Source organism: Sus scrofa, chromosome 9 (assembly GCF_054392235.1).
Source record: "Sus scrofa isolate SSC_HxYL_T2T_F1_AM1 chromosome 9, Sscrofa_HxYL_maternal_Yorkshire_Landrace_v2.0, whole genome shotgun sequence".
Taxonomy (NCBI): Eukaryota; Metazoa; Chordata; class Mammalia; order Artiodactyla; family Suidae; genus Sus; species Sus scrofa.
The window spans coordinates 39,917,392-39,932,196 of NC_139391.1; the positions used below are offsets into that span (position 1 = coordinate 39,917,392).

The 14,805-nt window shown below is 43.3% G+C and overlaps 1 protein-coding gene across 2 annotated transcripts; it reads left to right on the forward strand.

The window, feature by feature from the left end:
- Nucleotides 1–53: 53 nt before the first annotated feature.
- SDHD (succinate dehydrogenase complex subunit D) lies at nt 54–13,401 on the forward strand. 2 transcript variants are annotated; one of them, XR_014814215.1, is made up of 4 exons: nt 54–190; nt 3,736–3,852; nt 5,740–5,884; nt 12,431–13,401. XR_014814215.1 is itself a non-coding variant. In NM_001097516.1 (4 exon segments), coding segments are annotated over 4 exon segments (480 nt in total). In that variant the 3' UTR covers nt 12,597–13,055.
- The last annotated feature ends 1,404 nt before the right edge of the window (nt 13,402–14,805 follow it).

Sequence of the window (14,805 nt, forward strand, 5' to 3'; positions counted from 1 at the left end):
TTCTTTTGTCGTCACTGGGTGGAAGTTGTCGTGTGACTGCTTCCGGGTTGCGGGATGACCTTGAGCCTTCAGGAAAGACATGGCGACTCTCTGGAGGCTCAGTGTTCTTTGCGGTGCCCGAGGAGGAGGAGGTGAGGGATCTGGGCAGCCGGAGGTTCTTAGAGCAGTCTCCTGCCGGGGAAAGGATGCGGTGAGGATTCGTCTACTGGGCGATGAGATCTCTGGAGCAGGGGATCCCTTCTCCTTTGGCTGTTCTGGCTCCTGCCGAAACTACAGCAAAGACCAGCTGTGGACCCAGGTGTTCACCTGAGTGCATATCTCCCCTGCTCTGGGCTGGCGCCGTGATGGGATAATCTGAAAGAGAGTTCCTTCTGAAAGTTGAAGTCCTGCTCAGGGTATTCATAAGAGTTCTCTTTTTCTCCCGACTTACTGTCTTGAGAATGCTCCCACCCTGAATCGGAAGAGTGCCGGGATCTAAGTTCCAGTCTAAGTCTTGCCCTTTTCCCCTGGAGTTCATTTTGATAATTATTGAAGTGGGCATTTGTGTTAGACCAGGCATTGTAGTATGGTTGGCATACAAATGTGAATAACACAATTCCAGCTCTCAAAGAGTTTTCATTTTTATAGGGAAAATAACGTGTAAAAATAATTTAACATAAAGCAAAAACTATTGTGCTTTATGTAAACTGGATGCTAGTCCAGAGGAAGAATGTATTGGCCTTGTGTTTTAGAAGAATTTTCTTGCCTCGGTTCCTGAAGGAGATGGGTTGATTTGAGTTTTGTGTGTGTGTGTGTGTGTGTGTGTGTGTGTGTGTGTTTCATTTTAGGGCCACATCAGTGGCATATGGAAGTTCCCAGGCAAGGGGTGGAATCAGAGCTGTAGTTGCTGGCCTATACCACAGCCACAGCAATGCAGGATCTGAGCCGAGTGTGCAACCTACACCACACACTGGATCCTTAACCCGCTGAGCAAAGCCAGGGATCGAACCTGCATCCCCATGGATGCTAGTCAGATTCGTTTCTGCTGAGCCACGACAGGAACTCCCTGATTTGAGTCTTGAAAGTGAGGAAAGGCACAGGAAAAAGGGCACAGGGTATTATAGTTAGAGCTACTGGGATGAGCAAAAGCAATGAGGAAGATATATATAGAAACTGCTTGTTATGAGAGAAGACAAATTGGGTATTAGAATGTGAAGCTCAGGGTGATGAATGGCATGGTTCTGGAAAGGTGAATTGAAATAAAATCACAGAAGAACTTACCTTGATAAGAAGTATGCATTTTGGGAGTTCCAATTGGGATTCAGCGGGTTACAAACCTGGCTGGTATCCATGAGGACTCGGGTTTGATCCCTGGCCTTGACGGTGGGTTAAGGATCCGGTGTTGCCATGAGCTGTGGTGTAGGTCATAGACATGGCTTGGATCTGGCGTGGCTGTGGCCAGCAGCTACAGCTCCGATTCGACCCCTAGTCTGGGAACTTACATATGCTACAAGTGTGGCCCTAAAAAAAAAAAAAAAAGTATGCATTTTACTTTGTATGAAGGGTTGCCACTGAAAGATTTGACCTATATATTTGCAGGGTTTTTTTTGGGGGGGGTCTTTTTAAAAGGGCCACACCTGCGGCATATGGAGGTTCCCAGTCTAGGGGTCCAATTAGAGCTGTAGCCACCAGCCTATGCCAGAGTCACAGCAACTCGGGATCCAAGCCCGTCTGTGACCTTCACCATACCTCACAGCAACACCGGATCCTTAACCCACTGAGTGAGGTCAGGGATTGAACCCTCGTCCTTGTGGATGATAGTCGGGTTCGTTAGCCACTGAGCCACAATGGGAACTCCTAGATTTGCAGTTTAGATTGACCACTTTGGTAACAATGTGGAAGATGACCGTCATGGGAGATGAGGCAGGCTTAGACATAACTCAGGGACACCAGATAAGACACTGTACAGTAGTCCAGGCAAGGATGGTGAGGTCCTGAACTTGTAAAGTAGTTCCTTTAGAGAAGACTGTCTTAAGGAATGTTAAAGAGATACATCAGTATGATTTGGCAGTTGACTGAGTTTTAGAGGGAAAGGCCTATATGACTTCCAAATGTCTGGGTTAGGTTAAAGAAAGGTTGGAATGTCGGGAAGTTAAGTGGGAAACATGCAAATAGGAGACAAGTTTAAATGAGACAGTGAATTGAATGGTGATTTTAGGGGTTTTTTGTTTGTTTTGGTTTTTGGTTTTTAGGGCCATACTTGTGGCATATGGACGTTCCCAGGCCAAGGGTGGAGTTGGAGCTACAGCTATCGGCCCAAACCACAGCTACAGCAATTCAGGATCTGAGCTGCGTCTGCAACCTACACCACAACTCAGAGCAGCCCCAGATCCTTCCTTAACCCATTGAACAAGGCTCAAACCAAGGATTGAACCCGCATCTTCATGGATCCTAGTCAGATTTGTTAACTGCTTAGCCACGAAGGGAACTCCTGCGATTTTAGTTTTTGCCATGGTGAGTTTGTGGACCATGTAAAGTATCTTAGGGGAGAGGCCTTGAAGGCATTAGCAATTGAGTGGACAGAATGTCTAGAGGTGGGCATAGGAAGCAAGAGAGCAGTGGGCAGTTGATGAGAGTCCTGGGCAGACATAAGAGTAGATGCAGGAGGAAACTGATACATAATGGTCACAGATCAAAGGGAGAAGTGGAAGAGAGTTCTGTCAGAGAAAGAAAGGAAGGAGAAGCCATCAATGCCCAGGTGATACAGAAAGGCCTATTAGAGGCCACAGGATCAGTGGAAGGGTTAAGTATACTACATCAGTTGCCCGAAAATGGTCAGTAGAAAGGGAGGAAAGGTTAAAGGTGTAGGAGAGAAACTACATTTTATCGAGTACTTATAACAGTCTAGGAATTACGCTGAATATGTTACATACATTATTTAATTTTTGATGGGGTATTACGAAGTAAGCACCAGTATTTTCATTTTACAAATGAGGATATTGAGTCTTGGAGGGTTTGTTTACCTTAATTGCTCATCATCTCACAGCCAGTATTGGTAGGATTGGGTAAACTTAGGTCTGCCTATTTTTTAACCAAAAGACAAGATCTGAAAGAGGACAGAAAGAAATGGGGGGTGGTATTTCTCAAAGTAGACTGAATTCCTTGTGGACAAAGATTTTGTCTTTTCCTCTCTTGCTCTAGTGCAAAGCACAGTCTTTCTTGTTAGGCCCGCAGCTGAGGTATATGGAAGTTCCCAGGCTCGGGGTGGAATTGGAGCTGCAGCTGCCAGCCTACCCACAGCCACCACAACACCAGATCTGAGCTACATCTTTGACCTGCGCCGCAGCTCATGGCAATGCCGGATCCTGAACCCACTGAGTGAGGCCAAGGGGATTGAACCTGTGTCCTCATGGATACTAGTCAGGTTCATTGTTGCTGAGCCAAACGGGAACTCGTAGAGTATAGTCTTGCGTGTGGTAAATGTTTGGTGGATGAATAGATGAGTAAATTGGAAGAGAAAGGAGCTATAATTAATTTTTTTTAATTAGTGAAAGTGAAACCCTTTTCCCTAAGTGCTCATTGATTTTTCAGTCTTTTAATGGCTACTCTCATAACAGCCCAACAGAAGAGATGCTATCCTCATTTTACAGGTGAAATGGTTATTCCCTATTTGGGGTAAATAGCTTGCCTGTTTATTTCAAAAGTGTTCTGTTAAAGAAGAGGTGCTTATGTTCCCCCCGGTGTCTCTTTCCTCAGCTCTGGTCCTCCGGACCTCAGTGGTCAGACCTGCTCATGTCTCAGCATTTCTCCAGGACCGACATACCCCGGGATGGTGTGGAGTACAGCACATTCACCTGTCACCCAGCCACCAGGGTATGTCCATCTTCATCTGGGCTGGACATCACGCCTTTGCAGGACCTGCTGTCTCTGACGGAAACTATTGTGTTCAACTCTGTCCAGTGAGGACCTGACCTACACATTTGGGCACATAATGCTAGCAGCTTGAATGGTACCATTTACACTTGTACAGAACCTTCTGGTCTAAGTCTTCAAAATTTTTATTATTTTAAAAAGAAAATAGCTCTGCAGGAAGAGTTGGTTCAGTATATTTTAGCTACACTTATTTATTTAGCTAACGGAAAGGCTCCAGATATGAATAATTTAGAATAGTGGACAGTTTAAAAAGTCCTGCATATTTATAGCTGTAATTGGCCTGTGGAAGGTCCCCAGGTCAGGAATCGAACCTGTGCCACAGTAGCAATCCAAGCTGCTGCAGTGACAAGGCCAGTTCCTTAACCCATTGTGCCACAAAGGGACTCTTAAAATGTTTATTTTTATTTAGGTGGATATTAAAATATGGCATTAAAAAAAATCATGGCATTTCTTGAATGAATACTATTTTGATGTTAAAATTATTCTTAAAATATAAGTGGGTAAATAATGTTAGCTGTATTTTCTTTTTTTTTTGTCTTTTTTTTTTTTTTTTTTTTTTGTCTTTTTGCCATTTCTTGGGCCGCTCTCGCGGCATATGGAGGTTCCCAGGCTAGGGGTCAAATTGCAGCTGTAGCTGCCGGCCTACGCCAGAGCCACAGCAATGCGGGATCCGAGCCGCGTCTGCAACCTACACCACAGCTCATGGCAATGCCGGATTGTCAACCCACCGAGCAAGGGCAGGGGTGGAACCCGAAACCTCATGGTTCCCAGTCGGATTCGCCAACCACTGCACCACGACGGGAAGTCCCTATTTTCATTTTTAAAGTCTAGAAAGATCAATAAATTACAGAGATAAAAACTTCTCTAGGTTCCTTTTTTTTTTTTTTTTTTTTTGTCTTTTTAGGGTTGTACCCATGGTATATGGAGGTTCCCAGGCTAGGGGTCAAATTGGAGCTACACCTGCAGACCACACAGCCACAGCAGTGCTGTGGATCTGAGCTGCATCTACAACCTACACCACAGCTCACAGCGACACCAGATCCTTGACCCACTGAACAAGGCCAGGGATTAAACCTGCATCCTCATGGATGGTAGTCATATTTGTTTCCACTGAGCCACGACGAGATCTCCTGGTTTAATTTTCTTTGGGGAAGATTTTTTTTTTCTTTCTTTTTGTCTTTATCGAGGGCCGCACCTGCGGCATGTGGAGGTTCCCAGGCTAGGGGTTTAATTGGAGCTGTAGCCACCGGCCTATGCCATAGCCGCAGCAACGCAGGATCCGAGCCGCATCTGTGACCTACACCACAGCTTGCAGCAACATTGGATCCTTAACCCACTGAGCAAGGCCAGGGATCGAACCTGCAACCTCGTGGTTCCTAGTCGGATTCGTTAACCACTGCACCATGACAGGAACTCCAGTGGGGAGATTTTTTTAATATTGCTTTACTTAACAAAGATTAGGTGTAAATAAAACAGTAATATCAAGGAATTCCTTAGGTGTCATCAACATGTATTCATAAGATATCTGTCCATTACACTGAAGTCCAAGGTTAGTAATTCTGCAGAGATACTTCTTCCATGTTTTTGCCTAAAAGCAAAGTGGATGTGTTTTCTAGTCAGTAGATGTAGGCATTGAGACACCCTGTGCTACGACAGTGCAAAGAAAGGAGATTGTATCTCATTTACCTTCTTTATCTTACCTCTGTGCTCAGAGTTAAGTCATCTGCATTTTGTTTGCCATTCTGTCAATTTGGGTGGTTTTGTGGCAAATGTTGAGATGTGTTTCCCTATTACAACTCTTATGACTCTGGTCCTTCCTCTCTATAGCTAGTTCCAAGGCTGCATCTCTCCACTGGACTGGTGAGAGGGTTGTCAGTGTTTTGCTCCTGGGCCTACTTCCAGCCGCTTATTTGAATCCTTGCTCTGCGATGGACTACTCCCTGGCCGCAGCCCTCACTCTCCATGGTCACTGGCAAGTACAGCAGTCCTTTGAGTGTTACATTATCTGTTCAGTGTGTTTGCTCTGAGCTTTTCTCACTATTGCATATGAGGGAGAAGTTGACTGAGATTCTCAGGACCTGAAGAGAACATTAAAATGTATATGGGAGTTCCCGTCATGGCGCAGCGGGAACAAATCCAACTGGGAACCATGAGGTTGCAGGTTTGATCCCTGGCCTTGCTCAGTGGGTTATGGATCCGGCGTTGCCGTGAGCTATGGTGTAGGTCAAAGATGCAGCTCGGATCTGGCATTGCTATGGCTCTGGTGTAGGCCAGAGGCTGCAGCTCTGATTCAATCCCTAGCCTAGGAACCTCCAAATGCCGTGGGTGTGGCCCTAAAAAGACAAAAAGACCAAAAAAATAAAGAAAGAAAGAAAATGTATATGAACTATTTCTATGTCCAGGTTTATGTATCCACATGCCTATCTGATGCCTGATCTCCCCTAGAGCTCTCCTCCCAGTGCTCTTGCCCATCTGAGTTAATGACATTCCTATTCTGTTTGTTCAAGCCCCAAACCTGGTCATTGTCATTATCCTTAATTCCAAAAGTAGCCTCCTAACTGGCCTCCCTTCTGTGTTTTCAACACAGCAGCCCCTGTGATCCTCTTAAAATGTTAAGTCAGGTCAAGACACCCCCGCCCCTCGAAACCGTTTGTTGTCTCCTAAGCTTATTCAAACTAAAAGTCAGATTTTTACAGTGGTCTTCAGACTTTGCATGGCCTGGCCCCTTCTTTTCCCCATCTTCAGTGGTTCTCTCCCACATTCACAGTGGCCTCTTTGACAATCCTGAACAGGCCAGGAACACACCAGGTCTCAGAGCTTTACTCTTATTTTTTCTGCCTGAAACTCTTTTTTTCTAGTTATGTACTTGGCTTGTTGCCTCATTTTCTTCACATCTTAAATGCTACCCTCTCAGTGAAGCTGTTTCTAACTACTTACTCAAAATTGCAGTGTCCTTCCCAACATTCTTTATGCCTCTCCCCTGGCTTTTTGTTGTTATTGTTGTTTGTTTGTTTGTTTTCTTTTTATGGTCTGCAGCATGTTGAGGTTTCCAGGCTAGGGGTTGAATTGGAGCTGCAGCTGCTGGCCGCAGCCACAGCAATGCTGGATCTGAGCCTTATCTTCGACCTTTGCTGCAGCTTGTGGCAGTGCAGGATCCTTAATCCACTGATCCAGGCCAGGGATTGAACCTATATCTCCAGAGAGAGAGTGTCAGGTTCTTAACCCACTGAGCCACAATGGGAACTCCCTCTACCTTATCTTAATTTGTCTCAGTACCATTTATTTACTTCTAATATACTTTACATCTGTATGTTATCTTGTATATCCCTTGTCTGTGCACAGATACAAAAAAATCATGAGAATCAAATCTATGGCTTAATGAATTATTATAACAGTAATTCCACCCAGATCAAGAAATAGACCTTTGCCACTTATTCCAGAAGCCTCTTCCTTGTGTTCCGTCTCAGTCTTAACTGCTCAACATCTTCCCATCAGAAACAATTTTATCCTGATTTTTATAGCAGTCACTTTCTTACATTTCTTACATCGATAGTTTTATCACCCAGATGTGCATTCCTGGACACTCTAGTTTAGTTTTACCCTTTTTTGAAAAAGAAATGTGGTGGTTAATTTTTGATTGTTTTTACTTTTTGTATCTTTAGTGGCTAGAGCAGTGCCCGACACATAGCACTAGGTGAATATTTGTTGAATGAATAAATTTCCAGTTTTTTTTTTTTTTTTTTTTTTTTATTCGGTGTGGTATGTTAGACTTTCCAAGTTAATGAATCTTCTATGAAGTTTGTTAATAACTGTTGGGTTCCTTGAGTTGTCCATTTTATGTTGTTTTGCAAGGACCATAGGCTGTCATGGGTGGGGAAGGCTTTTTTGGATTGTTAGAACTGAAAGGACTTGGCAGTATTTATTTATTTCTTTTTGGCTGCACCTGCAGTATGCAGAAGTTTCTGGGCCAGGGATTGAATCCCAGCCACAGCAGTGACAACTCTGAGTCCTTAACCACTAGGGTGCCAAGGAACTACAAGGGGGTATCTTAACCAACCCTGTTGTTTTGCAGTTGTGGAAACTAAACCCAAACCCCAGAGAAGTTATGTAACTTGTCAGAATTATTTTCTAGTTGGAGTTAAAGGGAATTTTGCTTACCTAGTTTTCTAGGTTTGGTCAAGAGAATTACCCTTTAACCAGATAGACTTTCATAATATAAGATTCCACTTGCTTGTGAAATACTAGATCACAGGTACAGTAGAATTTTTCTAATGTATGTTTCTTGGAAGGAGATCCATCTAAATTGGTGAAAAATTTTATCAGAATAAGAGGTGATTCTAAAGTAATACATTTTTAAAATTACAGCTGACTTCTTTAGTGAACTTCATTAAGTATCTCTTCCTTTTCTCTCTCTCTCACACATGCACACACACTTGAAAGAGTTGTCTGTAATTGTGCTCTAGTTCCTTAGCATCCAGTCTCTTAACTTACATTATTTACATTATCAAAATCACCAAAGACTTTCATTTTTCCAAATCCAGTTGTTTGTGCTCTTGTCCTCCACTTGAAACTCAGCAGCATTCAACTTAATTGACTGTTTCTTCCTTAAGTAATTTTTCTTTGGCTTCCTAGATGCTGTACTCACCTTGTTTTCTTTACTGCACCAGCTGTACTTTCTCAGTCTCCTCTACCAGCTCCATCTCCCCTTGTATGACCTCTGAATAATGAAAGTCTGAACTCTGGACTCAGTCTTGGCTTTCTTTTTTTTCTTTTTTTTTTTTTTTTTTTTGTCTTTTTGCTATTTTTTGGGCCACTCCTGCGGCATATGGAGGTTCCCAGGCTAGGGGTTGAATCAGAGCTGTAGCCACCGGCCTACGCCAGAGCCACAGCAACACAGGATCTGAGCCATGTCTGCAACCTACACCACAGCTCACGGCAACGCCGGATCGTTAACCCACTGAGCAAGGGCAGGGACCGAACCCGCAGCCTCATGGTTCCTAGTCGGATTCGTTAACCACTGCGCCACGACGGGAACTCCAGTCTTGACTTTCTTAAATTTCTCTGTCTACATACTTTCCCCAGGTGAGCTCAGATCAGACCTCTTTTATCTGAGCTGCAAACGTGTATTTTCAGTTGTCTGACTGATATACTCACTTGAATGTCTGATAGTCATCCCAAACTTAATATTGCCAAAAATCACTACCTCCCCCCAAATCTCTTTTAGTTTCCCCTCAAAAGCTCCTTCTCTCCTGTTCTTCCCTAACTCAATTAAATCTAGTTGCTAAAGGAGTTCCTGTTGTGGCTCAGTGGTAACGAACCCGACTAGGATCCATAAGGACATGTGTTTGATCCCTGGCCTCTCTCTGAGTTAAGGATCGGGTGTAGTATAGGTTGCTGTGGTATAGGTTGCAGAAGGCTCAGATTTGGCATTGCTGTGGCTGTGGTGTAGGCAGGTAGCTGCAGCTCCGATTCGATCCCTACCCTGGGGACTTCCATATGCCTTGGGTGCAGTCCTAGAAAGACAAAAGACCAAAACAAAACCAAAAAAACCAAAACCCAAAAAACAAATCTAGTTGCTCAAGCCAAAAATCCTAAAAGTCATTATTTCTTTTTGTTTTACCTAAAACCAGTCCAACAACTCTTTTTGTTAGTTCTATTCTCAAAGCATAGTCTGAATTGTCAGTTCACACGATCTTCCTTGTCACCAGCCCAGGTTAAGCCAGCAGTCTTGCCTGGGTTACTTCTCTTGCTTCCTAACTAGTTTTCTGTTTCTCTTCTTGCCCTCCGTCTGCTTTTTACTGTCCGTTCACCCCTACAGCCAGAGTGACCTTTTTAAAAGGTAGAATTATCTTTCTCCAAAGAAGATATGCAAATGGTAAACAGGCACACGAAAAACTGCGCAACATCATTTGTTATGAGAGAAATGCAAATCAAAACCACAGTGTGATGCTGCTTTATACCTGGTGGGATGACTAATCGAAAAGATGAATAGTAGGAGTTTTCTTGTGGTGCAGCAGGGTAAGGATACTACTTTGTTGTCACTGCAGTGGCTTGGGTTGCTGCTGTGGTGCAGGTTCGATCCCTGGCCTGGGAATTTCCACTTGCCACAGGTGAGGGCCCCCCCCCCCCCCCAATAAAAAGGTGGACAATAATGAGTGATTCAGAGTATGGAGAAGTTGGAGTCCTCATATATCTTCTGGGAATATAAAACGTTGCAGGCACTGTTGGAAAACCGTTTGGCAGTTCCAACAGAAAGTTTTGATAACAAAAGAGTTATCAGTCAGCAACAGAGAATTACTTAAGACTCAACAATTCCTTTAGGTGTATACCCCCCAGGGTGAAAACATATCCCCACCCACACAAAAACTTGTACAGTAATGTTCATAGCAGTGTTCTATTTATAATAGCCAAAAAGTGGTGATAATCCACATGTCTCTCAGTTGATGAATAACTAGATGAAATGTGACATATTTTTACAAAGGAATATCATTTGGCCAAACAAAGGATTGAAGTGCTGATCCATGCTGCAACATGGCTGAACCCTAAAAACCGTGCTAAGTGACAGAAATGCAACACAAAAGGCCACATATTGTATATTTCATTTATGTAAAATGTCCTGAATAAGCAAATCTGTAGAGACAGAAAACAAATTGGTGATTGGATAATAGACCAAAGGGTACAGAGTTTGTTTTTGATGAAAATATTTTGGGATTAAATAATGATGTTGCACAACTCTGCTGAGTGTACCAGAAGCCACAGAATTGTTAATTTTATGGTACGTGAGTTATATCTTAGAAATGTTATTTTAAAACAGTAAAATTACAAATTCCTCCTGTGGGGGAGTTCCCGTTGTGGCTCAGTGGTAATGAACGTGACTAGTATCTATGAGGACACAGGTTTGATCCCTGGCCCCACTTAGTGGGTTAAGGATCCGGTTTTGCTGTGCGCTGTGGTTTAGGTTGCAGACGAGGCTCGAATCTGGTAGATCTGGCATGGCTGGCTGTGTTGCCTGCCAGCAGCTGTAGCTCTAATTTGACCCCTAGCTCAGGAACTGCTGTATGCCATGGTGTGGCCCTAAAATAAAAAGGAAGTTCCCGCTGTGGCACATTGGGTTAAGGGATCTGGCATAAGCCATGGCTTGGATTTGATCCTTGACCTGGGAACTTCTATATGCCACAGGTGTGGACAAAAAATAAACAACTGAAATTAAATTTTAAAAGTAAAATTAGGTCATTCCTTACTTAGGTCACCCCAACATAAAGCACATCTCTGGGTTCCCATTATATTTCAACCAAAATTCAAACTCCTTTTCATGACCTTCAGGGCCCTCTGTGATCTGCCCCTGCCTTCTGATTTCCCTGTTCTCCAGCCACATAACCTTTTTACTATTACTCAAAGATGCCAAGGTCATTGTTACTTTTGTTTGGGAGGTTCTTTTCATTCAAGCCATCCTTTCTGAAATCTTTCTTCATGTCACATATGTCCTTTTCTTTTTCTTCACTAGATTGTATGTTCCGTAAGGGCAGGAATCCTATCTTATTTGCTCTACTCTCAACATTGTAACAGATTCTGGCACATAATATCTGCTTAATAAATTCTTTTTTTTTTTTTTTTTTGTCTTTTTGCCTTTTTTTTGTCTTTTTGCCTTTTCTTGAGCTGCTCCCTGGAGGTTCCCAGGCTAGGGGTCTAATCAGAGCTGTAGCCACCAGCCTACGCCAGAGCCACAGCAACGTGGGATCCGAGGCGCGTCTGCAGCCTACACCACAGCTCATGGCAACACTGAATCCCTAACCCACTGAGGGAGGTCAGGGATCGAACCCACAACCTCATGGTTCCTAGTCGGATTCGTTAACCACTGCGCCACGACGGGAACTCCCAATAAATTCTTTTTGAATTAATGAACACTCTCTAGGCTGTTTTGATTTAAAAAAAACAAACAGGGAGTTCCTTTGTGGTACAGTGGGCTGTGGATATGGCATTGTCACTGCATTTTCATGGCTCGGGTCACTGCTGTGGCAGTGGTTTGACCCCTGACCCAAGAATTTCCACATGCCACAGGCACAACCAAAAAAACCAAAAAAACAAATAAAAGCCCTAAGATCTGGTAATAGAGCAGCAGTTAGTTACTGTCTGTGATATAAATGACTGGAAAATTGAGTCTGAAGCATAGGAAGATGTCTTTACTATATCATTAGAAAACACTTGGAGTTCCCACTGTGGCACAGTGGGCTGAGAAGACTCACTGCAAAGGTGCAGGTTTGATCCCTGGCCTGGTGCAGTGTATTAAAGAATCTGGCCCAGGAATTTCCATATGCTGAAGGTGTGGCTGAAAAAGGAAAAAAAAGCAAAACAAAACACTTGATGCCTTCATTTTAGTTTATGATTCTTGTTACCATGAGTTGCATTTTGACTGTGACTGATTATTTTTTTTGCAGCCAAATTAACTGGTTTCTAACGTCACTTGTGGTTTCTCATCTGTATCATGATTTTTTTTTTTTTTTTTTTTTTAAATCTTTAGGGGCATTGGACAAGTCGTTACTGACTACGTGCGAGGGGATGCACTGCAGAAAGCTGCCAAGGCAGGCCTTTTGGCGCTCTCGGCTTTCACCTTTGCTGGGCTTTGTTATTTCAACTATCATGATGTGGGGATCTGCAAAGCTGTTGCCATGTTGTGGAAGCTCTGAGCTTTTAGAGCTAATACCTTGAGAGTTGATTGTACACCTCCTTGCCTCTGCTCTGTCATGCCATTCAGCTCACAGTAAGAAGGAAATAATAGATAAGTCCATTGGTGAGACAAACCTCTTCTCCTAATCAGTGGGTTATTTTTGGAATTTAATCTTTGAGGAAAGATTTGAGAGGAATCGTATCCAAGAAATTGTGAGACTGAGCTCTCACAAGACTCAGTGTCTCTCAGCTTTTCACGAGACTCGGTGTAACTAAGCATTACATATGAGCTTTTGCCTTTTCATTTATCAGACTTTTAAAGGGAATTCAGCTTTATTACTCTCAGTATCTGCTCACACTTCTGTATTTGTCCTAGGATGATGGAGAAAGGGAAAGACTGTTAATTCCTAAGGAAAGACTTTGTGGAAGAGTAGGCAGTGTTTCGTTTTTACAGACTTCCCCTCTCTGTTCACTTGATACCAGTTACTGATGGTTACATGTCCTGGGGAAATCAGAAAATTAGAAATGCTGATATTTCATATTACTCATTTCTAAATCCCAGGAAGAGGAGCCTGGAGAGTTTCTGAATAAAGAGAAGTTCCATGTAGGGAAGAGGTCCCATTATAGATGTTTCAAGTTGTTACAGATTCTAAACTGAGACTTAATCTTCACATGCGTTTATTTTACTTGTTGAAAATAATCTGTCCCCAAATATAAAATTATAAGTAATAAGTTGTTTTCCTGCTGTGGGATCTCTAATGTGAAAATGTATTCTACGAAGATAAAGTTTTTTAAAAAAATAAAATGCTGTATAATTAAAATTTATTCTGCTCTTTTATGTCTTAATTGTCCCTAGTTTTATTCAATGAAACTGAGTATCTGTTGCATCTACAGCGCTGAAACACAACTGAATGTTTAAATTTCCTTCTGAGGCTTAGCAGTTAGGTGGCTCCAGACACAAACTTACGCGGAATAGGCAGAGATACACTGAGTATAAATTGTTTGTTTGAGGAGAGTAATAAGATTAAGAAGTGGGAAGTTAGAATTAGGTCCAGATTATGGTGTCATGTGAATGTCAGCCTTTCTATTCAAATTCTATCCTATATGCATATCCTATATCCTGTCCTACCCTTCTGGCCTGAGGGGGAGTGTAAGGCTCAGTGATGATGGTGGTTTGTTTCTCATAGCAACACAAGTGAAGTGGGACTTGGCACACTTCACTCACTGAGGACCTTACTAGAGGCTGAGGCAGACTGTTGAAGGAGAGCTGCCTAGAAGGGGAAGTGTGTTCATGCTGGAGATAAACATGTTTTTGGTCTGGTAGGAGATTCAGATGTCTCTCTCTGTTTTTTTTTTTTTAAAGGGCTGCACCCGCGGCATATGGAGATTCCCAGGCTAGGTGTCCAATCGGAGCTACAGCTGCTGGTCTTCGCCACAGCCACACCAGATCTGAGCCACGTCTGTGACCTACACCACAGCTCACCCCAATGCCAGATCCTTAACCCACAGAGCAAGGCCAGGGATCGAACCCGCAATCTCATGATTCTTGTTGGATTCGTTTTTGCTGCGCCACAACAGGAACTCCCAGATGTGTGTTAAGACTTTAGTAAGAGGTGATTAATTCTGTTCTGGGGCAGATTAAAGGTCAAAAGGGAGTGAAACCTAAGTAGCAGTGGTTCACCAAGGAGTGGTGATGGTGGGCCAGTCTGCCTTGCAGGGAGGAATATTTTATCCTTGACATTGTTGAGAATTGATGTTTCATGATGATAAAAAGTGGAGTGACCTTTAGTCAATTTCCTGATTGTTTTAAAATTGTCTATAGATAATGGTCCTCCTTAGTGTCATTCCTCCCTCTGCTCCCACTCAGCCCGCAGAACACCACTGCTGTACAACGGAGTGGGGAGATGGAGTTTTCCATAGAGTCAGAATGGGAGGGCAGTCACTGGATCATGTGGGAGCCCTGTACGATCACCCATACCATCAGATCCTAGTTTGCATATGGAAGGGTGTCTCACACGAAGTAGAGCTTCGCTGGGTGGTGACTAGAGTGTCAGAGTAGAAGCTGGTGGGTACTGCCCGCCCCAGGCCCCCGATGTGTAAGAAGATAGATATAAAAATATGTCACCTACCTGCGGAATAGAAACAGACTCACAGAGGGAGAAGAGACGTGTGGTTGCCAAGAGGAAGGAGGGAGGGAGTGGGAAAGACGGGGAGTTTGGGGTTAGTAGA